Consider the following 25483-nt stretch of genomic DNA (forward strand, 5'->3'; position numbering starts at 1 on the left):
AAGCCCAGCTATGTGACCATAAGCCAACTCCATCCCTACCCCAACCATACGAATTCCTGCTTGGGAAGGTGTGAGTTCTAAAGATCAGTTGTCATGGAAACAAAGCTAGGGCACAGAATAGCTCATTCCGTCTCATACGGCCTCTCCAAGGAGGCGCTGCTCTGGGGAAACACTGGACAGACACAGCCACGGAGCAAAAGGGACAGTCTGGGGTCAGTGAGTCCCAGATCAAAAAGCTTTACCCTCTTGCTCTTTCTCAGAAGATATTATCTTGCTTGTTCCTGGATGGACGAAGGCATGGAGAGCTGCGAGGAAGTGAGGTTTGGAGTTAATTTTGTATTAACTCCATGACCAACACGCTTCTCCTGTTTTGTGTTTTTTTTTCTTTTTTCTTTTCTTTCTCCCCATCTACTCTGCTTACTCCCCACTTCGTCCTGCTCAAGCACAATAGTATCACACTGACCTCTTTTCCAGACTCTCAAGAGTGAACAAACCAGTTTCTCAGCGATCACCTTCACCTCCACAGTCCAGTCATCACTGACTCCAGGGGACGGGCCAACCTGAACTGGAGAGACAGGATGTGCCTTGGACCAAGCACATGGGAGCAGCCTTCTCAAAGAGAGATGCCAATTTCAGCTGCTCCTGGGACAGCACCTCACTCAGACTTCCTGAGGCCGTGACTGACAACAGCATTTTTGTGTCGTCCAACAGTGGCTGACGCCTTGATTTACAGGTATCAAGGTTTAGTCATCTTGGTCCAACACAGTACCAGGCCATCGTGAGTATATGTGGTACTGCCAGCTTAGCTTCACTACTTCCTTTGAAAGCTGTCTCTCTCTCCTCCCACCATCTCATCCTTGGGGAGTTATGCAGCCCCACCCCGGTGGTCATAACTGATGGCATCATGACAAGGTAGGGTTCCAAGTTGGGCGAGGTGACTTGGCCTGGAGTTTGGGGCTTGGAAACACAGTGGCCAAAAGCTACAAGCCATAAAGCTTAGCAGGCACCAGTGCCGGGTTTTCCACCGTGTGGAAACAGACAGTCTGCCACAGGAAAAGGGGAAAGACAACACCCAGGGAGAAGGAAACAGATGAGAATGAATCTTCGCCAAGCCAGGTCCCTGCTCCAATGCTTCCTGGGTCTGCAGCATCCCTGCCTGTCCTGCGGCCTGGTTGCTCTGGGAGAAAACTCAGCATCCTTTGAGTGCACTTGCATTTTTTAAAGATATAAATTCAGTTTCCATCACTTGCCACCAAAAGGATCCTGACTCTTCTCTGGCACTGAGCAGCACTTTGCAAATGTTTGCTGAATGATGAATGCGAGTGTTTCAGTGTCCAAATTCAGAATAGCAAAAGGCTGGAAGACTGGGCAAGGCCACTTGGTTTATCCCTCATTCTCAGGGCAGACCCCCAGGCACTTTAGCCAAGGGCAGGGGGCTCATATTTTTAAAGCCCTCCTGGGAGAAGGTTTTATAAAATGTCTCTTGGTTACTTAACAAAGGGGAGGAGAGGAGAGGAGAGGAGAGGAGAGGAGAGGAGAGGAGAGGAGAGGAGAGGAGAGGAGAGGAGAGGAGAGGAGAGGAGAGGAGAGGAGAGGAGAGTGGGCAAACATGACATTTTCAATCTCGTCTTCTTTGAAGTCTTCCTGCATCCCACTCTCAGCCTTGAAGATCACCTCATTTTCAATCTTTAATCTTTCACCTCTTTCCATTTTTCATGTCACTAAAATTTACTTTTATTTCCCAACCTTTTTTATTTGTTTGTTTTGGTTAATAGCATCACATACATCATTGTCCCTGATGATAAGCTTTATTACTTTTCCAGAGAATTAGGCAGCTCAGCCACGAGGGGTAGGTGTATGATGTACATTCTCTCATCCAGCAAACATTTATGAGAGCCGTGCATATGGTAGGTATGCTAAGAGCTGTGTATAGAAACATTGCAGCTAGCTGCTCAGAGAAAATGAGACACTTCAATCCTAGTCAAGACCTGATATGGAATTCCATTTGTCTGAAATTGAAATCATTAAAGCCATTGTCCTTATTTTCTTCATTGATTCATTCACTATTCACTCACTGAACAAATATTTTTTCAGTTTCTGTTTGGGGCTGGATACCGCTCTGGCCATGGACTTACAGAGTTGAATAAGGTCCCTATATTCTAGTGGGAGAAGACAGAAAAAAAAGCAAGCTGGCAATTAACTATCTTTCCAGGCAGTATCAGATAGTGATAGTCGCTATGATAAAAGAAGCAGAATAAAGGGTTAAGCATCCTGGGTTGCGGGTAGGTTATTATAGATGAGGAGGTGGCATTTAAAAAGAGACCTGACTTATGCAAAAGGTTCAGTCGTGCAAATTTCTGGTATAATAGCAGCCTTCCTGCCAGATGGCCTGAGGGATTGGACTAGATGGTTTCTGGGGTTCCTTCTAGTAGAAAAACCTAGAATTCTACCACCCCACCTAGTTCCTGTTTTACAACAGTCTGTACGGTTCCTCTCGAAACCTTTGCCAGCATCCATAACTTTCAATTATGTTGCCCAGAATTAGTGTCTAGGAAGCGTCTGTCAGTAAGTAGGACTCGTGGCTCCAGCAACTTCTCTTCATATCTGTAGGTGCCCCCGTCATAATTAGTCAAAGCGACCATCCAGCCCTTTCATGTCAGGAAGGGCCAAAGATGCCTGGCTCAGACAAGTTCCAACCTTCCAGGGAAAAAGAAATGGCTCTTCGCACTGAATGAGCATCCTGAGGCCATGCTCAACGTGCTTTGTAAACCATAATTTCTCCACCTGTAACCTTGGGGTGGTTGCAACAGACAAAATATTCTGCTCAGGATTTAAACTCACGGGAAAGAGAGAGTCTAAATCCCTCCGCAGTGAAGTCTAACTGATGCTCTCTGGTTGCCTCAGAAAGTACTGATTTCAATTGTTGCTAGAATAGGTGGGCCACCCCAGGGGCCTTGCAGACCTCGGTTCGAGGATTTTCTGTGCTTCTGGCAGTCACCCTGACACCACTTCACATTGAGCCTGAAAGGGCCACACTACCAGCGTGAACTTAGACCACGGGTATGAGTGCCAGCTTGTCGTTCCAATTCTCATATGAGTTTTTTTCACCCTCTCTCCACCGGGGCCAAGACCAGGAGGAGCAAAATGTTTTGGCTCTTTCTCTGCGTGGGATGGGCTTACTAGTATTTCTTGTTTACCTCTGTAGCCCTTTGATGTCTCAGCTTTGTGGAAGGGTTTCTCATTAGATCCCTCATCTCGGGCATTATTTTTTCTTTACTAGCACATGGAGTAAGAGTACGTCTTTTCGTTGAAGGCACATTCGCGTGGGTGTAGGAATCCAGTCATTAGTCAGAAAGCTGAGCACTGTGGGAAAGGGGCTGTGGAACGAGGGTGCCACACTAGCGGAGAAAGCTGCTGAAAAGAATGTGGCAACAAATGAAAAGACTAGTTCACAACCTGCAGTCAGTCAGAAAACGGTAAGACTCTGATGTGACTGATAGGACATTATCATGACTTGGCTGCAGAGCCATCTGGAGTCTGATTATCTGGGGAAGAGATATGACATCAGCAAGACCTTGTACACCAAAGGCTGAACCACAGCCAGGACAGTGGCTCCAAGGGTGCACTAAGTGCAACTACAGTTCAATGTGTGTGGCCCAAGTTCCCTCCCTGGAAGCCAGTGTCTGGGGCCCTTGCCCACCACTTGCTTATCCTTTATCCCCCCCCCCCCCACCCTACTAGATGCAGGTTCCATGAAGGGCAGGGACCTTGGCTTTCTTCATTACTAGCGTCTTCCCAGTGCCTCCCATAGTACCTGACTCCTACGAGGGCTTAACAAATATGTGTGCAGACAACGAGTAGGAGACGGGCCACTGTTGGCCTTGTCTCTGGTGTTCTAGGGGCTCAGGCCTGAGTTTGCAGCACGAGAGAGGTTCAGTGACCAGGCCCAAAGCAGAGAGTGGAAGGTTCAGAGACTGTGGAAGTGGGAGGCAAGCTGTAAAGCCAAGTGGGTCAGGAAGGAGGGCAGCTGATGTTTGGGAGGGGCTGGGCTTTCACCACAGACACCAGGCTTCCAAGATGCTGAACTCCTGCCCTTGACATTTCCAAGGACCTCCTTCCCCCTCCACAAATACCTCCACATCCCTCCCCACTACTGCACTCCACCCCCACCCCACCCCCCCGCTTGTTAGGATGGACTGTGGTTGCCAATCAAAACACCAGGGCCTAGCCAGTGTGCTCAGTGGATAGATGGTCAGCCTGTTCACTGAAGGGTCCCAGGTTCAATTCTAGTCAAGGGCACTTGCCCGGGTTTTGGGCTCTATCCCCAATGGGGCGTGCAGGAGGCAGCCAATCAATGATTCTCTCTCTTCATTGATGTTTCTATCTTCTCTCCCTCTCTTTTCTTCTCTGAAATCAATAAAAAAAATATTAAAAAAACAAACAAAAATACCCACCAGGGCTGACGGGTATAAGGCTTGTTCACTGTCTTTGCCACGCTCTTGGGTGTACTCTGCCTTCCTCCCCTCTACCACCCACATCCCAAACCTTGTCTATCTCGGTGGGCAAGTTTCATGCCAGGACCTGGCTCCCACTGGTCCCTCCCTACCGCTCCATTCCACACCTGCCAATCACACTGAACATCTAACAGGCTGAGAGAACAGAGGCCTCTGTCTGGAGTAAGCAAACGGCACTTTCCTCCCTGGGAAAACCCAACAAGAGGAGGTTTGTTTTTTATTTGTTTGTTTGTTTTGTAGCCAGTTTTATCTCTCAGAGGATAGGGGATTCCACAGAGGAAATTGCTGTTTTGAAGTTGACTCTAACAAGGTTCATGTTCACAGAGAGTCAGAGTTAGGTAGTGGGAGGAGCTTCCGCTACCTGCTCAGGAAGACCTGAGGTCAAGTCCCACCTTGGTGTGAATCTGGGCACAGGTCTTTGTGAGACCCAATTCCCTCACCCATATGATGACAATAATAACCCTACCCACCATGTAGGGTTATGGTAAAGATGGAATATGAACTCACTGACAGTGTTGAGCATGTTACCACACACTAAATGCTCACCTGACCACCCTCTGTACCTGCACACTGTATGGGTTTGACTCGTTAGTGTAAAGTAAGCATGCGGCCCACAAATATTTTTGTGGCCCAGCCAATATAATGATACGTAAGAAATGTTTTAATAAAAATTTTGTAACTTAATTCAATATCCTGTTATAGATAATTATTAATAACGAACTACAACATTTGCTAATGACTGATTACTATAATCATGTTGCATTTTAGTAGCAAAACTTCCAAGAGCCAGAGATAGATTTTATCTTCCAACGGGATGCTGCCTGGACTTAGTAGTGTCCAAGGACTGTATTGTCTGTGAGTCACAAAGAAAATAATTATTTTGATAGCTTATCGGGTGTCCCATTCCAAAGCTAGACAGGCCCTCACAACTTGGAAAGGGTTTTTGGTTGGTTGTTTGCTTCATCTTGTTTTGTTTTTGGGTCTGTGAAATATTCATGTGGCTTAAAATTCAAAGAGTAAGTCAAGTTGTCCTATAAAACAATTTTCTCCCTCTGCCAATTTCTGTCCTCCAGCCACTCCTCAGGGCCAACTAACGTCAATCACTGTCTGTCTTATGTTTCATGTACGTCTTAGTCTTTATGAAATTTTCTCCATGGGACAGTCTAGGGCGCAAGGGTGATGTGACTGACATCCCTAAGGATGACCTCTGCTCCACAGGACTGAGTGGAGGCCAATTCCAAGAGGTTTAGGAACACGTTTTCCTTGAAACAGCAGGCATCGGCCAGCGCCTGATTTTACTGCTCTGCACCCTGCGGATCAGGCAGTTAAACATCTGCAAAGAACAAGAGATAACATCCTGTGTGGGTGAGTGCGGCTCTATCTCCTCTAACCAACTTTTCTGACAAGATCACACAATTGCATCTTTGTTCCTGTCCGGGGAGCTGACGGTTGATGCCATGGACAGCATTGTTGCTGTAATCACTGTGGCTTTAGTTTACAGCGGGGAGTAACTCATGCTTATTCACATGCAGGCCTGTCTATGTGCTCTTTCTATGTGTGTTCTTTCTCCAGTGGAAACGGCAAGTGCTTCAAAGGCAGGGTCCTAACACCTAACATCACTTTCTTCCATCTAAGCATACCTTGCACATGTCTGAGTAGCTCCGTGGGGACATCCTGTCTTCATTAAGTTATACATTGTTCTAGGGAGACAAGAATTCCATGTACGAAACAGGGACAGTACTTACTAAAGTGCTAAATTAAGATGGGTTTGAGGGGACATGGTTGAAACAGGATTGATCATCCCTGTTCTCTCTAGAGATGACATTTTACCCATTTCTAAATTTCCTAATTTAACCTCGATTCTTAAGACTTTAGTGTACAGCTTTATTAATAGAAACAAGCTCTGTGCTTCCTCCTCTTCTCAGAAATCTTCTACATTCTGCTGGGTAATGCCCTCCTACCTACCTGGAGGAGGTAGACCTCCCCCAACCTGAGTAGCTATACCCAACCAGGGCTTTCCTAGGAGGAGACAAGGCAGTTCTGCCTAATTTATTACACTCCTGCTACTTGGAATTGTATGGTTCTTACATATTCAGGAAGACAGGCAACTCAGTTGTGTGCCAGGGGCCAGTAAGCCCCTCGCAGGCCTCCCATGAGCTGTGGCAGTCGGGGACCTGGCAAAAGATGGGTGGCCCTGAGCAGAGCAGCTTAAACTGGGAACTGGAGGTGACAATGATTTTGCCATATATACTTGATTTTTAAAAAAACTACAACATGGATTTTCCTAAATACAGCATTTCTCTTCCTTCCTGGCAATGAAGGAATTGTGCTGATTGATTGGTTTTCAAGTTCCCTGTTGGGGTGAAGGAAAATGAAAGTGTAGGAAGGAGTAAGTCTGACTCATGTCCGTGGATTTTTATTATAATGAGAATCATATATTTTTAAAATAGCAAAATCAGGCTCCAGCCTGGAAACAAACAGACAAACACTACCCAAGATGATGTATGTTAAAAAATTAATCTGAACTGTGCATACTATGCATGACTTTGAAAAAGGAGTAACATTATGAGTAGATGCTTATAGTGAAGAAATTGTCCTGGCCCATTTATGAGAGCATACAGACGGTAAAATAGTAATGGACAAGTCCAAATTATTACCTCCACGGATCCAGCTCAGTACAGAAAAGACTGCACCAAGCGGTAGCAGAGTCACTCACTTGACCCCACAGCACAGAGAGAAGCCAAGTGTGGGACGCGTAGGATGACTTCATATAAACACTGTTATTGGTAGAAAAAAGTCTGGCAGCATCCATGTGGCTCTCTTTGCAAGTTTAAATGGAAATGGTGAGATTGGGTTGGTCATGTGGAGAAGTTTGTCAAGAGCTGGGCTTCCTAATTTAGGACCTTTGTCTTTAGGGTCATCACTTTCCAGGAAATGGTTGCAGGACTAGAGAGAAATGGAAATTCACCATCTGGCTGGCTGTCCAGCAAAGCTGCTGACGAGACAGCACTCATGTGCTAAGGCCGCATTGGGTCCAGGTTTGAACCTCAGATTCTGGGAAATATGTTCATACGTAACCAAAAGCAAACAAACTAACAAGCATTTGTATAGAGAAATGAGAGTTCAAAGGGAACTAGTTTTTGTGCCAACTGGACAATCCACTGTATTACTTAACCAAAATAAGGTTGTTAAGTAGACCATGTGAGCAAAGGGAGGTAAATGATGCTAAAGGTCAATATCATTGAACTTTGAAAACCTGCTGCTGCCTTCTTTCCAATACCTCTGCCAAGGGACCAGCTTACTCACTCGAGTGGTTGAGTTACAGCATCCTGGCAACCCTTCCCTGGAAGGCTGGAGACGGGAGGATATATTCTCTATGGCAAATTCCCAAAGGATGGTCCAAGGACCCCCAGGAGTCTCTGAAATCCTTTCTGGGGTGTCTGTGGGGGTCAAAGTTATTTTCATAATAATATAAGATGTTATCTGCCTTTCTTACTTTTCTTGTCCCCTAAGGGCCCAGTGGAGTTTTCCAGAGGCTACATGATATATAATATCATCATTCTCACAACTAATGAAAGGTATGCTTGTATATTGTTGTTTTTAAAATTTCTAATGTGATAAATATAAGTAGATATGATCCACATTTAAATAAAAAAAAAAAAAAAAAAGCTCTTTAAGGCTCTCAATATTGAAGAGTGAAAAAGTTCCTAAGACCAAAAACCACTGTACTAGAACAGGAGCAAACACCAGAACGTTATTCTTTTTTATGAGATTTTCAAAAAACACTAGAACTCTATATGAAGACTTCTTAATGTGGTTTAGAGAGTATTTTATCTCACTAGGCACATAATATTCAGATTACCTCTAAAGGTCCAATTATTGCATGGGTATATATACTCCAAATCCTCTTATTGGATCTATCAAGTTGAAGGAGGAGGTGGAGGCAGATGAATAAACATTTTTATCTGTGATTTGTTTGTCCTTTGACAATTATCTTATCTAAAATGGATCATAATTCATGCATACCCTGAGAGGAAGTGTGTACTATTTCTAGAGTTCTTGAACTGTAACTGAACTGAAACCAAGAATCATAGCCTCCCAGGAATATAGGGCAATCAAGCTAGTTTTTCTGGTTTTATGGTGTCTGTGTGTGTGTAGAGAGAGAGACAGAAAGAGAAAAGGAGAGAGAGAGAGAGAGAGAGAGAGAGAGAGAGAGAGAGAGAGAGAGAGAGAGAGAGAGAAAGAGAAATGAGGTCATTTTAAGCATTAGGCCATTTGTTAGAGATTTCTGAAGCCCATTCTTCGAATAGAGTCAGCACTGAGGTTGGTTCTCACAGGCTGGCCCAAGGTCCACTTAGCCTGGGCATTTCACAAGGCCATTTCCTCCTAAGGAGTGTAAGGGGCCTTATCTCTATGAGCCCTCCTGAAGCTGGGCATGGAATTTGGGGTCATAAATATAATACTTGGAAGCCTAGAGTTTTCTTTGGTCTCTCTGACACTGCTGATACATGGGCCAGGACACACCTGGTGAGACAGGTCCTCAAATCAAAATAAGCAACTACAAAGCACAGCACTGGGTTTGAACTGGATTGAACAAAGATTAGATGAACATCTGATATACGCAAAGTGTCATGAGGAGAGCAAGACAAGTCACAGTTCCTGTCCTCAAGGATTACAACTGACCATGTACCTTAATCCAGTTATAGAATCACAGTATCCTCTGTCATCTACCAGAGTTAACCGACAGAGATAAGGACAGAAGGGCGACCTCCATTTATCTCCTTTTTTCTTCATGGGCTGAATCCTGAGGGACTTCCAGGAGCCATCTCCAGCCCCCCTGGCCTGAAAGAAGAGCTGAAATAATTTCCACAGAAAACTCATGTCTTAGAAACAAGGAAATGATGCCTATTAGAACACAATTAAGAATCTTTACCAAAATAAAATTGATGACACTCAAAGTGTTCCATTTTAATCAATAAATCTTTATAATTGTATAAATAAAGCCATCGTCTTTAGGAGAAGTGTGTGAGACGGTGGCAAGAGGGGATTCCAGCCACTCTGAGGGAGGCAAACTTGACTCACTGTTTTGGTGACAGGAGGCAATGATGAGAGACTGGCTTGGTGAGGTTGTTTTCTCTCTGGAGTGGAAAGTGTTGAGCACCGATCACTCACTGCCTCATTGTCTTGCCCGTGGGCTCCTTTCTGGGTGCGGCAGAGAGCTGTATCCCCCGCAGAGCCTTGTAGGAGTCTGACAACAGCTCGTGGAAGGCCCCTGCCCGGGGGCCCAGAAGGGGAAGTCTGTAGTGAATGCTCTCTGGAGGGCAGTGCAAGAAGGAAGGACAAGTGCTGCTTAGATTCTATTTTTAAAGAAACTCAAAATAACCAAAGGCCATCAAAGACTTCTTCAACCCTCTGAAACAGACTCAAAATTCGCAGGATTCCCTTTAATAGAACCCCCTCCCCCCCAAACTAAGCTTTTGCAGCTCTTGTCAAAGAGGCCAAAAAACAGTACCTAGAAACCAAACTCAAGTATGAGCAGTCACAGCCGATTAAATAAAAATGAAGATAAAATGCATCCAGATTTGTAATACGAGTCAGAGGGAAAGAGGAATCGATTCTCAGAAGACTTTTCAGGGACCCGTATGTGGTTCTGCTCGCCAAACACACAAATATGATCTGACAAAAGGGCCACAGTAGGGAAAAGTGCTTGCATTTTCAAAGGAACCTTCGTTTTATAACATAATTTGTTTTGGGATTCTTTAGAATCCTTACCATCCTGACCTCTCAGTCGAATATTATTTTATTTACAAAAAGCTGTTAATATTCAACTTTCCCAAAAGACATGTGGCTTAAAGGAGAAAAAACAGTACATGAAATAACAGCTTCCCATTGGAAGTCACTGAGTGACGGAGGGAACTGGAGACCTGAATTCTCTGGAACATGTTTCTCATTCCAGCGGAATGAGAGCTGAGAGAGTCACAAAATAACGGGCCCAGGGTCCAGTCTAGGCTCATCGCGCTGATGAAGAGGAGACAGAGGTCCAGGGTCACGGGCACTGACAGACCAAGGACCAAAACCCAGAGCTCCTTGTACCATATCACACGCTGTGCCAGGCCGTAGGCATCCATGTCTACCCATGTTTACTGACACGAGCCTGTGGGTGTCATGGGACTCGGGACTCTAGGCCAGAGTCAAGGCAAATGGATTCAGAACAAATCCCTCCCCATCACTTACAAAGATAGGCTCTTCCCACTTACTTAGTTCTCACCAATAGTTATCAATAATACATGAAGTTTAGCTGAATACACTAGAAATCATTGTTGCCATCAGCAAAACTGGCAGTAATGTTTGTGGGATGAGTCAGCTACTTGGTCATTGAGCATGTCCACGGCGATGCGGCACAGGTGGGTGGCCGCTGCAGCAACGAGCTGCACACGCTGTGGCAGGAACATGTCTAAGGCCCATAAATCAGCAGAGCTGGGGACATGTCAGCAGTTTTTCTGGGCAGATCAAAGGTGAAGGCTGCTGGTACTGAGGCTCTGGCTCTCTGGGGAGTGGGGGTGGCCAGGCAGGGTGGGAGGCACAACATTCCTCTAGTTTTACAGGTGGGAACACGGAGGCCCAAACAGTTTAAACAACTGGGCAAAGCTTGTATGGGCAGACTGGGATCCGAAGCCAGGTCTCTGCTCCCAGGCTAGTGCTTCTCCATAACCTCAGAGAGCACACACAGTAGCAAAGCTCAGCTCACAAACACCATGACTAGAATCAACTGTAGACCTGCCCAGCTTCGGCTCCTAGCCAGCTCCATAGGCTCTGCCTGTTCTGTCCTTGGATGGACTCTAGGGGCAAGAACCAGGTCTGTCCAGGAAAGAACATAATGTGCTGATCACAATCGCGTACACCAAGTCTAGCTCTCCTGTTGGCCATTAGAATACACTCCTAGGGCTATTAAGTTAATAAAAGGCATCTTATCACAGAGCCCTAAAGAATCGGAAGACAAACATTCTTGCTGAGGGAAGGGTGTGTGGTGTGTGTGTGTGTGTGTGTGTGTGTGGTGTGTGTGTGTGTGTGTGTGTGTGTGTGTGTGTATGTGTGTGTGTGTGTGATTCCTTTGTGAGGCAGACCTGAAAAAATCCAGGTTAAAGGAAACTCAGGACTGGGTGGCTGCGACAGAGACCCCTGGAACCAGCTGCACATGTCTGTCACCCAGTGTTGTCTTGGCTTCAACAGAATGAGGTGGTTGCAGACCAGAGGACAGCGGGGCTTTCGCTGAGAGGAGGCTCTTAGCTCCTGGCTCTTTGTCCACTTTGTCCACGGGCTAGGCCAAACTCTCTGGATTCATAAAAAAGGATTCACTGGGACTCGCAGCCTTTCACCCCACGAGAGTGGACATCTCCAAACCTCAGCTGTTACCAGAGTCTCTGGTCCTCCTTTTTGGGACCTTTTCAAGATACCCCTCCTATGCTCAGATTTCCTTCTTGATGCCTGCTCAGTTCAGTTCTGGCTCTAGCTCCTCTGCAACCGCCAGGATAGAGCTTGCACTTCCCCATCTGTATGAAGTGAAGAAAGTGGCCTTGATTTTCCTTACTGTGTATTTCAAATGAAAGAAAAACTGGAGGCGACTTCAGTCAATATGAAAGCAAATGAGAAGATGGACAAAGTCTCCCAAATGACAGCCTGCACGGCACTGAACCCTTGGATCCTTTCACCCAGAAGAATGATCCACTCCCACCTTCACAACCCAGTGCTGCTTCTCTAAAAGATGAGACTTAGGTCAATGCTGAAGCTGGAGACAGAGCCACTATTCCATTTTCCATCAATAGCAAGTGAACGTAAGAATAGCACTGGGCAGCTTCTGGAAGAAGGCAGGTGTGTTAGGAAACCGGTGGCGTGGAAGGTTCAGGGCCTTGGTAAGGCCATTCCAGGTGGGAATGCATCCCCCTCCCACCTTAACTGCTACTACCAGGCCTGCCTTCCTAGCACACAATTAGTGTATAGGCAACTGCTTTTCAACAAAGGAGCCAAAAACACAGAATGGAGAAAGGAACACCTCTTTCATAAATGGTGCTGGGGCAATTGGAATGTCATATGCAAAAGAATGAAATTAGACCACTATCAGATACTATACACAAAAATTAACTCAAAATGAATTAAAGACTTACATATAAGACCTGAAACAAAATACATAGAAGAAAACATAGGTACTAAACTTGGTCTCAGAAAGGTTATTGTGAACTTAATACAAAGGCAAGGAGAGTAAAAGCAAAAAATAGAATAAAAATAAAAGCAAAAATAAACTAACAAGTTTCTGCACAGCAAAAGAAACCATCAACAAAACAAAAAGGCAACCAACCAAATGGGAGAAGATATTTGCAAATGATACCTCTGATAAGGGGCTAATATTCAAAATATATAAAGAACTCATACAACTCAACAACAAAAGAATAAGCAATCCAATTTAAAAATGGGCAGAGAACATGAACAAACACTTTTCCCAAGAAAACATACAAATGGCCAACAGATATATGAAGAGATGCTCAACTTCACTAGCTATTAGGGAAATGCAAATCAAAACCACAATGAGATACCACCTCACATCTGTTAGAATGACTGTTATCAATATGACAAGAAATAACAAGCGTTGGAGAGGATGTAGAGAAAGGGGGACCCTCATACACTGCCGGTGGGAATGTACATTGATGCAGCCACTATGGAAAACAGTTTGGAGGTTCCTCAAAAGTAAATAATAGAGCTACCATATGATGCAGCAATCCCTCTTCTGGTATGTACCCGGAAAATTTGGAAATGTTTATTTGTAAAGATATATGTATGTTCACTGCAGCATTATTCACAATAATAGCCAAGACATGGAAACAACGGAAGGGTCCTTTGATGAATAACTGGATAAAGAAGATGTGGTACATACACACAATGGAGAGCTACTCAGTCATAAAAAATGATGAAAATATATAAAGAATATATTGGCAATTGTGACAAATGGGTAGATCTTGAGAGTATCATGCGAAGTGAAATAAGTCAGATGGAAAAGGATAAGAACCATATTATTTCACTCATTTGTGGAGCTTAAAAATACAAAGCAATACATGAACAGACAAACTCATAGACACAGACAATAGTATGGTGGTTACCAGAAGGGAGGAAGGGTAGGGGAGGATGAAGAGAATAAAGGGGGTCAAATATATAGTGATGGAAGGAGATTTAGTCTTTGGGTAGTGAGCACACAGTGCAATATACAGATGATGCATTTTAGAACTGTATCCCTGAAACTTACATATTGTTATTAACCAATGTTACCCCAATCAATTTAATTTTTTTAAAAAAGAGAATGGGAATTTGTTCAGAAAATTTAGAAATTATCTTAGGAGATTAAACTTTTCATTCCACTACTCTGGGGGCAGTGTGCCTTGTACCACACATACTTCCAAAGAAAGCAAACCTGTTGAGATGTCATCAGGGGAACACCTGGGTTCAGTCGGAGCTTTTGGTGGCGGAAGACTCTTCATTCTGATTGGGGAGAGCAAGAAACCACGTTAGTTACTTGACCAGGGCTTGCTGGGAAGGAATGTGTCCTTGCGTGTTTTAAAACAGCAACGGCCTCTTGAATCCAGCACTTGTTGGCCTGGTACTGAGACTGCCTCGCAGCAGAGACAACTGGGCCAAACTTGCAAAAACAAAGTACTTTTGAGCAAAGTGCCAAACTTGTAAGATAAATAATTTGGGGCAACAAATTGCAAAAGTCTCCTTCATAGAAGAGTGAGCTTTTGCTCAGAAATCCCTGGATTTCGAGAGTTGAGTTTTCCATTTGCAGTCCATAAAGACTGTTTATTAGAATGACTTTTATTGTGCTTTGACATAAGAACTATTTAAAAGTATGGACTCAGTGTAGGTGAAGTTATGGGTGCTGGAGCCTGTAATGCTCAAATACCCATTTACTCCATGATCCTATCTACCTGGGCCAGGCACTGTGGTTTTAATGCACCGGAGTCTACATCTCAATGTGGACCGAATGGCCCTGAGGTCAGCTACTGCTGTCCAATGTAATAAAGACCTATTATCCTCCCACATTATTGCTCTCTGTGTGAGGAGAAAAAGTAAACCTTTTTGATTGGTCATATATAAGGGTAACTGTATGTCCAACCATCTACTGCAAAGCAGTTCTACCTACTTTGGTGCCTGATGCAGGGTGAGTCCATGTTTTAAGGTTTTTTGGTTGTTGTTTTTAGAATTTATTCTCTTTTTGTAAAATTACATTTTTAGTGATTTCAGAGGTGAATGGAGAGAGAGAGAGAGAGAGAGAGAGAGAGAGAGAGAAACATCAATGATGAGAGAGAATCACTGGTCGGCTGCCTTCTGCACGCTACCACTGGGGATTGAGCCTGCAACCCAGGCATATGCCCTGACTGGGAATTGAACCGGGACCTCCTGGTTTATAGGTCAACCCTCAACCACTGAGCCATGCCAGCCGGGCTTGAGTGTTTTAATAATGTAAAAATTGAGTATTTCTTCTCTGTCTGATAGTTAAATACAGGAAAAAACCTGAAATCCAACTAATCAAAATTCTGCCTGGATTTTATTTCTGATATAGTTGCTTTTGATAAGAAAGCAGCAAATGACAACCACCAAACTGATAACAAAAAGGAATATTAGTTATTAAAGAGTGCAGTGGATGTCCCAGAGTCACGACAGATTCTGTGACCTGAATTAGATATGCCATCTACATAGAGAATTTGTATTTACTCCTGCCTAAGTTGTCAAAGAAATTTCCTATCTTATTCCCCGCACTGTTCTTGCAAAAATGGAAAGGATGATGAAACCTCCTACAGTAGTTTCAGGGTGAAAAAGACTTTTTGGGTCTAACTATCTGGTTTAACAAAAAAACAAAACCATCAAGAAGCCCATTCTCTGGCCCTGGCTGGGTAGCCTAGTTGGTTAGAGAGCATCTGGGTTTGATCCCCATTCAGGGCATATATAAGGATCAGCCAATGAATGCATAAATAAGTGGAATAAATCTCCCTCTTTCTCTCTTCAAAATCAATAAAAAATAAAAGAAGCCAAATTCCTTAGCATCCCTTACACATTCTACTTACTGTTTCTCGATTCATTATCTTTGTGCCCCCAAACCAATATAATCGGAATTAGCCATGCCACGTCCCAATTTAAACCTTTGACTTACCTATGACTCATACAATTCTCAAAGGAATGTTTCAGATCATTTGGGATCATCATTGTTCTTGGTTGTACCTGAGGAAGACAGTCTCATTTAGAACACTGTCCAAGACCGCATTCCAATTTTCATAAACTGTATGTGCCACCTTAACAAACTCAAGTTGTTTAAATATCAGAGTCAGAACTGTATCCTTTTGTGATATGAATGAACCAGAAGGAATTACCCTGCTCACACGTCATAGAGTCTTTGTTCTTCCCTGGTTACCAGATTTTGAAGTTAGATACCTCAAGATTAGTAAATCTTCCAGTTTTCTTTGGTGAGCTCACCACAACATTCTTCAGGTTTCAGGTTAACTATCACTTTTTCACAGGCACTACTGGGTCCCGGATGGCTGCCCAATGACCTCCTTGTTCCTAGGCTGCCTCGACTAGAATACTCATAACCTTTTCATTGTAGTCATTTGCTTAATGTCTGGCTTCCCTTGCAGACTTTCAGCTTCCTGAGGCCATAGACCACATCTGTACTTTAGTATTTCCAGGTCCTTAAGAAATATTTGTTGACCAAATTAGTGGATGAATGAACTCACTGCAAAGCATACATGAGGGTGTGAAGTGTACCCTTCACACAGCTGTCCCTGGTGGCCCCACACTAAACAATGGAGCACCTGGCCAAGGGTCACTTCAGCACTCCAAGCCACATCCTACTTAGGATTTTTATTTCATTGATATTCATCCATTTTATGCTTTTACTTTTAAAGAATATTTTTCTGTTGCTAATCATTTTCTTAAATTGGGACATAATTCACATACTATAAAATCTACCACGTTATTGTCCAATTCAGAGGTTTTGGTATATTAATAAAGGTGTACAGCAATCACCACGATCGACTTCCCGAACATTTTCATGACTTCTTTATTCAGGAATCAGTCCTCTTCTCCCAAGTCCTCAGCAACCACTATTTTTTTTCTCTATGGATTCACCTGCTCTGGACATTTCATATATAGGGAATCATACAATATGTGGTCTTGGCTGTCTATTTTCTTTGAAAGTCCTGTAGCTTTGCAGTGAGTTTTGAAATAAAAAATGTGTGTTTCTTCCAACTTTGTTCTTCCTTTTCTAGATTTCTTTGGCTATTCTGTAACTCTTGCATTTCCATATGAATTTTAAGATCTGCTTGTCAATTTCTGTAAGAAAGGTATCTGGGATTTCAAGGGCGATTGCCTTGAATCTGTGGATCAATTCAGTGGGTTGTATAGCCATCTTAGCAATATTAAGTCTTCTAGTCCATGAATGTAGGATTACTTCTATTTATTTAGGTCTTCTTTAGTTTCTTTCTACAATATTTTGTAGTTTTTGTTGTACAAGTCTTACATTTTTTTGTTAAATTTATTCCTAAGTATTTTAATTTTTGAGGCTATTGCGAATGGAATTGTTTTCTCATTTTTTTTGGATTGTTCATTGGTAAGGTATAGAAATAAAATTAATTTTGTACATTGATCTTACTAGTATAGTCTGTAACGCTGCTGCACTCATTTATCAGCTCTAATAGTTTTTGTATGTGTGGATCCCTTAGAACTGTCTATATATAAGATCACACCATCTGCAAATATAGTTTCACACCTTCATTTGTAATCTGGATTCCTTTTATCCCTTGCCCATCTCTGTCATCACCAGGCTTACCATTTTCACTTCCTGGCATGTGGAGCACAGCTGCAGGTTCCTGCCCAGCATGGGGCCTCTCTGGTTCCTCCTGGCCTGCGGAGAGGGAGGAGAGACAGAGCGGTGAGGAAATGCTGTGGTATCTGGGGCAGCAAAGAAGTGGGAAGAGGGTGGAGGGGTGAGGGAGGTTAACAGTTATTCCTTCCATAGAACAGAGATGGACACTCTGGTCTCAGCCCCATCCTGGGTGGATGTAGAATTGAGGCTTGACTGAAGCCAGTAGGTGCAGAAAGGGTTTAGGCAGGAGGGCTGAGCCAGAGACCTGGTAGTGGCCTTGAGCCCCTGAGACAGCGGTTCAGGGATAGGACAGCTGTCAGAGGGTGTTGGGGCTGGGGTTGGGGACTGAACCAAGGTCTGTCTTTTCGACTTGAGCACGTAGTTTGAGGGGCTGCACTCTCCCCATTTTATACAAGGGTCTACCACAGGGACATGAGGACCTCCGATGGCTTGAGGAAAGCAAACAGAAGACTTGCCTCCGCAAACCTTTCACTGGCCCCTCCAATGCAGCGCCCTCTTTTCTCACGCCTTAACTCTCCAGCATACACTGTCCAGCACCAGGTGGCCCTGCTCCACTTCCCCAGAGTCACAATTTAAGCCATGAGCAGAACTAGAGCTGGTGCGAGGGAGGCTGCCCCGGGGCCAGGCACGAAAAAGCTCTGGGTCTGCTCAGCGCTGCTTTCTTCCTGACTTCACTCCTGCCCGGGCTGAAGGGAGGCTTCCAGGCATCGCCACCTGCGGCCCGAGGCTCCCAAGGCAGCAAGTGGGAAGTTGAGACTCCTGTTCTGCCTGGGGTTCTCTCTCACCTCCTTCATGCCCACTGACGGCAGCGTCCTGAGACATGCTCCCAGGAGGAGCAGATGATGGGGAGGAGGGTCCTGGGACCCACAGACCATCACTCTGCACAGGAGCCTTCTCCTGCCACTGGATCGGCTTGTTGTGACACCTGGGCCCTGAGCTGCCCCTGCTGCCCTGGGAGGTGTGCACACAGAAGGAGGAGGGACATGTTTAAGCTAAGTGGGGAGTGCCTGGGGTGCTCTTACCATGACCTCCGCCGGGTGGGTCCCCATGGAGCTTCACACTGGGGGTGTGAGGACTGAAAACTATGGGCAACGTTGGACTCTTCCAGCAAATGTTTAAAATACACTTCATTTTTACCGGCTGCTTTAAAACAATAGACTCAGTCTTGCTGCGCTGTGGGTCGGAATGCTGCAGTGTGAGTGTGAATGACTAGATTCATTCATCCAACAACAACACACTTACTGTGAGGCTACCATGTGGAGGGGGCGGTGACAAAATTCCTGGCCCCAGGGAAGACCAGGGGAGAATACAAACTTGTTCATTTGCCCATTCATTAGGGACTGGGGATGCTGAGATAAATGACACAGCCTCTAACCTGTCACCACCTAGCAGGCTGTGCACAATCCTGTAGTATATTGAGGCCCCTGGGGGGCGGGGGGCCTGAGAAGGTTAGAGAGGAGGCAGTGCCTGGGTAGGTGAACAGGAGGGGGCAGGAGGAGGGCATTCCAGCCCAGAAAACGCTGTGCAGCTACACAGCGGAATGACCAGCCGGCACCCCGGAGAGCTCAGGGTGTCTGCATTGTCCCGTGGGAGGGGGGATGCAGTGAGAAGAGACACAAGAGAGGAAGTGTCCTGTGCTGACTCCTCTGCTTCTGGGCCAATTCAACCTTCTCCCCTGTCTTCCCTGAGGTTCTAGGGGTGGAATCTCCTGGGGCTGAGCCCCTCCATCCACCCCTCACATCTCTGAGTTCTGAGACTGAAATACCCTCCAGAATCTGCGATTCCAGGTTGGGGGCACCAGGTGTCATAGAAGAGGCAACGGAACTCTGGGCCTCCAGAAAGGAGAGAGGCAACGTCCCAACAGAGGGATCAGGAAGAGCCTAGATGCAAAGAAGTTGCTGCAAACAGTTTGGGATTCCAGGTTCTGTCGGCCTCCTCCCTGCCGCCGGGCTCTGCGGCCGAGTCCCCTTCACTCTCGGTTCCCTCAAGGCTTGCCCAGCAGTGGCAGGAATGGAGGGTTCAGAGCCCGGGCCCTGGGTTGTATTATAGACTCCCAGCCACCGAGGAAAGAGGCTCAGAAATGTTCTCCTTTCCCAAGCAGCTGTCCCCAGGAGAGCAGATGGCAGCTGTGACTGGAGAGTGACAGCAGCCTCTGTCCCCTGGCCAAGGTCTAATGCAGGTTTCAGCCAGGCCAGGAAGCCAAAGCTTGCTCTTCACATGTCACAGCTGGAAACATCTGGATATCGAGGTCAACATCTGCCAAGGTTCCCAAGATCCGGCTCATGGCCCAAGTCCTTGGCCCCCTTTAATCTTTGGTAAACAGACAGAGAAATCTCTCTCTCTCTCTCTCTCTCTCTCTCTCTCTCTTTCATACACACACCTGTCTCACAACAAAAACTGAAAATGTGAGCAGCAGATGGTGACTTTAAAAATAGCACGACTCAAGGAGCACTGACAAATTTGCCTCTGTACTCCCTTCCCTTCAGCACCTCCATTCCTCTTTCTCTGTTTCACTCCTGCCTTAGCTGAGAGAGGTCACCTGGCTCAACTCTTTCAATGAACACTATGAGGAAAATGTGGCCCAGAAAGGTTAGGGTGCTTGTCGAATAGCTCATCTATTTAGTTTGTCCACCAGAAAATTCTCTGGCTAAAGGTTAAAGGGGACAGTGGACTCTTAGGATCCATGTAAGGGGGTAAAGATGCCTATATCCCTTCGAATACAAAAAGTGGTGCTCAGAGAACTATTTTCAATAGGCCAGAATAACCCTATGATAATTAAACATTGTCCTGATCTCTGAAAATACCAGCCACCTCCGTAGTTTTATGCAGCTGAATGTAGTTTTTAAAATTATCTTCCTGTTCGCTCGGAAAAACTTCGCGCACACACACAAAATAAGCAACAGCCATGTACCTGCCGTCCTGACTTAGTAAACTTGGCTATTATTACCATTTTATTTCAGGGCACCGGTGCTCATGATTACCTCCCTTTAAGATGGTTTTATAGTTATATATGTTGGATCTATATCAACAGGAGAACAACTTAGGCGTATACAAGGTGGTTTCCGTGGTGGTCACGAGCTTTCAACAATTGAGTGTCAATGGGAGAAATCTTAGAAAGAGTTCTCGGGGGTGAGAACAGTGCAAGTCGCCCTTCATGTGTATTTTCTCAGCTATGTCCCTGCACCATGTCACTAGTCAGGGCTTTTTGTCACAGAGCTGCTAAAAGCAAAGGCAATAACGTTCTCACCTTTATTCTGACTCATTAGACGGGAAAACAACAGATCAGAGAGGAGACAGAGTCCACGGGGCAGGAGTGCAGAGAGTCGGGTGGCCTTTCACCCTCCACGAGTGACTGTGGGGCTCTAGTCCGTTACACCCAAGCCTGGCAAGCAGAAAAGGGGGTGCAGGGTCTTGGCAGTGGCCCCCATACATCTGCTCCGCCTGCCGTGGAGCGCTGAGTGAGCTGCCTCCTGGCCTCACGCATCCACCTATCCAATTACACGTTCCTGTCCTGGGCATCATGAGTGGCCGCCTGGAGTGGCAGGTGGCAGTCGTGACTAACAGAGAAGGCGCTGCACAGTAGAGGTTTGCATGGGGGATGTTTGGGCTCCGTTCTTTGTCTTCATTTCCTATCTTTCTTCTTTGCGAGCTTATGCCTCTCCCCTTCTATCTCCTTTTTTGTATTTTTGTCTCCTTATGTCTCCATGTGTCTCTTGGCTCGGCTTCCCATCTTTCTGTCTCTGAGCCTGTTTCCTCTCTTTCCCTCTCTCATCAGGGAGGACTGCGCTCCGGGCACACAGACACCTGCACTGGGCAGGAACGCCACCTGGCTGAGGATGACCAAAGTCCTGCCCTTTGACCTGTGACGGTGAAGAGGGAGCCAGGGCAGGACCTCTGACCACGCCCAGGGCCAGGAGGTCTGGTTGGCGGCAGGGCTGCCTGCAGCTCTCAGTAGGTCCCCGATTTAGAGGATAAAGGGAGAGACAGCGTGTCCACAGGGCATTCCACTCCCATGAGATGCATCATTGCTCTTTGATTTCCAGAAAGGAGCAGCTGCGGCTGTTCACCGCACAGCAGACATGCTCAGGCCTTCACGACTGAGATCTGAGTCTGTGTGACGGGCTGGGAGCTGACCTGAGATACCTGCCAGGTGTCCCAACAGAACAGGGACCCAGGTTTGCTATGAAGGTGGCAGAATACGCCTCTCCCAAACATGCCACTGGGCCATCAGGGTTATTTGGAGCTGAAGGCACTTTGTAAGACGGCAGGTGCAAGAAGGGTGCGCTGACCCCCCTTTTTCTTCCTGAAAGTAGGAGATAAAAACCCCAAAAGGAAGAGACCCTCCTTACGCCAGAAGGAAAGCAGCATCCTTATCATAAAGGACCAGAAGATGAAGCTTGAGGGAATTCTCTGCAAACAGACCTTGTTTAAATCTCTTCTCCGATGGAAAAGGTTGGAGAGAGAGAGAGAGAGAGAGAGAGAGAGAGAGAGAGAGAGAGAGAGAGCGCGCCGAGAGGTACCCAACAGCAGTAATGGACTTGTGACCTGCTGTGCCCATTGTCCCAGCCTGGGAAGCTGTTGCTCTGGGCTTCCCTCTAGTGGCCACGCATGAACACTGCAGCCATGAAATTCGGAGCCCAGTTGAAGGGGAGCCTCTCACTGGCCTGGGCCTTAGCAATGCCTTCCCCCCTGCGTCCTGGGTGCCTGGAGTCAGTGCCTCTGCACGTGTGCTGAGACCCAGAGCAAACCTGCAGGAGGTGGCGCTAGGTGGCAGGGGAGGCTGTCTGCATAGGAAGTTCAAGGAGGCTAAATGACCAGAAGGCTTCTCGCTGGTTCTGCCTGGACTGCCAAGCCCAGCGTGTCCCTGCTCAGTCCCTCTGTCGTGGCGGCAGGCACTCTCACCTGCTTGCCTGGGTGTTAGGGGGATTAATGAAGTCACCCTGCAGCACAGCTCTGCCCTTGACCCTCAGTGCTGTGGCCAGGCCCCAGCTCCACAGTCCCTTACATGTAAGCCTGAGCGCTCCAAGCTCTGCAGGCAAGTCCTGCCTGCTCAGTCGCAGGTCTTGCTTCCCAGGCCCTTCCTCACTCGTGGAAATCTTCCGAGCCAGTGAGATGCCACTACCTCTGGACCCCGCCCTCGCTCCGTTCTGTCTCTGTTCGCCCCTCCCCGCCCACAGGGGACCCTTCCTCCCACCCCGTCCTGATATACATTGGGCAGCCCTGTGCCTGTCCCTGCGCCCTGTCATTTGTGTAGGCAGGAACTGACCTGCTCATCCCTGTATCTGTATGAAACCAGGTAAAAAGGGCTGCGAAAGCGCTTATCCCGACGTGAGGGCTGGTCATGAGGTGGCCGCAGCTACAGAGCTCTGGCCAAATGCGTTAGGGACGCAGCCTCCTGCACTGCCCACAATATAGTCCTGTGCTGGGTAATCTTTCGGGCGAAGAAACTGCTCGTGTCCCGAGTTCTCTCTCTTCCTCCACCTCGGGGAGGTGCTGACTTCACAAGCACCGTAAATTCGGGGACCCTCTGTGAGGCTAGTGTCACTGCATGTCACCCAGCAGCCAGGCACGGTTGACTTCCAGGGGTGGAGGGGAGATGAGGACTGTTTAATGTGAAAACCGATGTGAATAGAGGTCCTAGGGGTTTACGGTGGTGGTGGGAGGGGGTTAGAGACTCCAAAACGAGGTGTGGTTCTGGACACAGGCTGAGAAGCAGTCCCTGAAGGTCCCAGGGCAGATGCCTCAACATGAAATTTTTAATTTCCCTTTTTGATGGTTCTCCCCTCAGGCCTCTATTCTTAGCTCTAGTGGACCTGGGGGCCCTGAACGAGGTGACTGGCTGGGGCAAATGTCTACTGAACACCTAATGCCCCAGGCTCGCTCGGGCTGTGCTAAGGAGACAGGATGTGTCTTTGGGGTCACGTGCAGGTCGTCCTAGAACTGCTATGGGTTTCTTTGCAATTAAAGAAAAAAAAAAGTTGAGTACCTTAGATAAGCCATTTGGAACTTGAAACGTATTTGGCGAATTCACATCCTTCCTCCATGAATTCAGAGAAGTGGCAGAGCCATGAGGGTATCTGAGTGATCAAAACAAAAGTCTCTGGTGTGAAGGGCGAGGCCCTTGCTATTTCAGAGAGAAGGCAATCCACCACCTCCTCCCGCGGACCATGTCCTCCCTCCAACCACGTTTTCCCTGGAATTTTCTTTGCAGTTTGCAAGGGAAGTGGTGATGCTCTTCACAGGGTGGCACCCCTGCTGGCTGGTGTGGTTCATTTTATTACGGTATGAAAGTTCTACACGTGCTTTAAGCTTTAGCTAGCCTTGGCAAAGCAGCTGTGACACAGAATAGAAAGGGTTTTGTCAAAAATAAACAGCTTGTGCCCTAACCGGTTTGGCTCAGTGGATAGAGCGTCGGCCTGCGGACTGAAGGGTCCCAGGTTCGATTCCGGTCAAGGGCATGTACCTGGGTTGCGGGCACATCCCCAGTAGGGAGATGCGCAGGAGGCAGCTGATCGATGTTTCTCTCTCATCGATGTTTCTAACTCTCTATCCCAGTCCCTTCCTCTCTGTAAAAAATCAATAAAATATATTTAAAAAAAAATAAAAAATAAACAAAAAAATAAACAGCGTGGAACCCAGAGCTTGGGCCAGATGAGGATTTCCTAATCCTCGGGAATTGCTGATACTTAAACAGCCAGCCTTTCAGCAGACTTGGCATGCCTACCTGTCCTCCCCAAAGCGCAGGGCACCTCACAGGTGTGGTCCATCCTGTAGACCTCCTGTGAGGCAGGTGGGTGTCATTTCTCTCAATAAGGGCTCCGTGCTGCCGGGACCCTCCCCTACAGACACGTACAGACACGTGACGAGCTCCTCTGACCACCGCAGGTCCTTCTCCTAGCAGCTAGCTCCAGCGTGGCTGGCTGCAGGAAAAGCCCCCTTCCCTTCCCCTCTGACCCTCCAGGACCTGGCTGTGAAAGTGAGCAGGTTCTGAGGGCACTTCCTTGCGTGCTGGGCCCGCCTTGTTCAGCCCCTGCCCTGCACCCCCTCCCACTCCCACCAAAGACTGTGTAATCAGGGAACAGTTGACGTGGGTTTCTCAACTGACCAGACGCGTGGCCTAGCTTCTGTGTGGCCTTTCCTGCAACTTTTGCCACCAGCAGCTGAGCTCTCTTACCTTTTGGGGAGGCTGAGCACCAGGGGCTTGTTTCTGAGGCTGGCCTCACAAAGCCAGGGGATCCTGTCGAACTTGGGAACAGAAGCCTGGAGAGACATGGAAAGAAATCATTTTCCAGAATCTGTCGCGCTTGACCAGAGCAAGGTGATGGCAGCTGGACAGCACTCGATACATTGTTGTTGTTGTTGTTGTTGTTGTGAGCAGTTGCATTTAGTTAACTCTTTTGGGTTGCCCACACAATGGCCAAGAGCGAACAGTGTGGTCCCATTTTGCTGATGGAGAAATGGAAGCTCAGCCTGTTGGCCGAGTCACGCTGGTGGGGCGTGGATTCGGGGTTCCCGACTGTCGTGTCCCCCGTGACATGTGTTCGCTGTCCCTTTGCTTCTGGGTCACGCCCCCTCTGTTCTGCAGACTCGGGTGCCTCCATGCACTCCGCTGGGTCTCAGGGACCTGCTAGTCCACGTCTGCGGCGGAGTCCGCCACCCTCATCCCTTCTCCAGGCAAAGAGAAGAAGGACGTTCACTTTGTGAATCCACTTCCCAGCCGGGCGGCTTCAGACCAACCACCACCTCCCTGAGCCTCAGTTCTGTCCCCTGCGAGGGCGGGGCGGCCGTCACATCACAGGTCCGTGCGCGCGACCGAAAGCTGCAGGGATTCGGTGACTGTGTCGGGAGAAAGCGCGGACCCCGGGAAGGCCCCGCCGCGGGCCTGACTTCACACTGGGAGCTCAACACCGGCAGCCGCGCTCGGCTCGCTTCGCCCAGCCCCGCCTCCACCCCCGCCCTGCGGAGGCCGGGTCCCCGGTCTTTCGGTGGCGGAGTTGCTTTCCTGGGCTCGGAGCAGGCGGTCCCCGAGCGGGAGTCCCGTGAA

General features: G+C 47.1%; 1 protein-coding gene and 1 long non-coding RNA gene across 5 annotated transcripts; one reads left to right on the forward strand and one right to left on the reverse strand.

Annotated features, from left to right (window-relative positions):
• Window positions 1-642: 642 nt before the first annotated feature.
• LOC118673564 lies at window positions 643-9472 on the forward strand. 4 transcript variants are annotated; one of them, XR_004973409.1, is made up of 5 exons: window positions 774-912; window positions 5733-5879; window positions 7430-7552; window positions 8028-8092; window positions 9215-9472. It is a non-coding gene; the product is annotated as an uncharacterized LOC118673564 (long non-coding RNA). The 4 variants fall into 4 exon arrangements; XR_004973408.1 differs by lacking the exon at window positions 7430-7552 and having other exon boundaries at window positions 643-778; XR_004973407.1 differs by lacking the exon at window positions 7430-7552.
• CUNH1orf105 (chromosome unknown C1orf105 homolog) lies at window positions 9373-25438 on the reverse strand. The gene is made up of 6 exons (XM_036344562.1): window positions 24614-25438; window positions 23426-23516; window positions 17383-17457; window positions 15709-15776; window positions 13972-14039; window positions 9373-9828 (listed from the first exon to the last, which is right to left on the reverse strand). The coding sequence occupies exons 1-6, from the start codon at window positions 24709-24711 to the stop codon at window positions 9683-9685; spliced, it is 546 nt and encodes a 181-aa protein (XP_036200455.1). The 5' UTR covers window positions 24712-25438; the 3' UTR covers window positions 9373-9682.
• Window positions 25439-25483: the final 45 nt, after the last annotated feature.

The sequence above is a fragment of the Myotis myotis genome, unplaced genomic scaffold (genome assembly GCF_014108235.1).
Source record: "Myotis myotis isolate mMyoMyo1 unplaced genomic scaffold, mMyoMyo1.p scaffold_m19_p_18, whole genome shotgun sequence".
Lineage (NCBI taxonomy): Eukaryota > Metazoa > Chordata > Mammalia > Chiroptera > Vespertilionidae > Myotis > Myotis myotis.

Coding starts and splice junctions, on each gene's coding strand:
- CUNH1orf105 (XM_036344562.1), bottom strand. CDS start 24,711: ATGTCTCTCCAGGCTTCTGTTCCCAAGTTCGACAGGATCCCCTGGCTT. Junction 23,517..24,613: donor GTGCTCAGCCTCCCCAAAAG/GTAAGAGAGCTC, acceptor TTGATCACTCAG/ATACCCTCATGGCTCTGCCA. Junction 14,040..15,708: donor GAGAATTGTATGAGTCATAG/GTAAGTCAAAGG, acceptor CTCCCCAATCAG/AATGAAGAGTCTTCCGCCAC.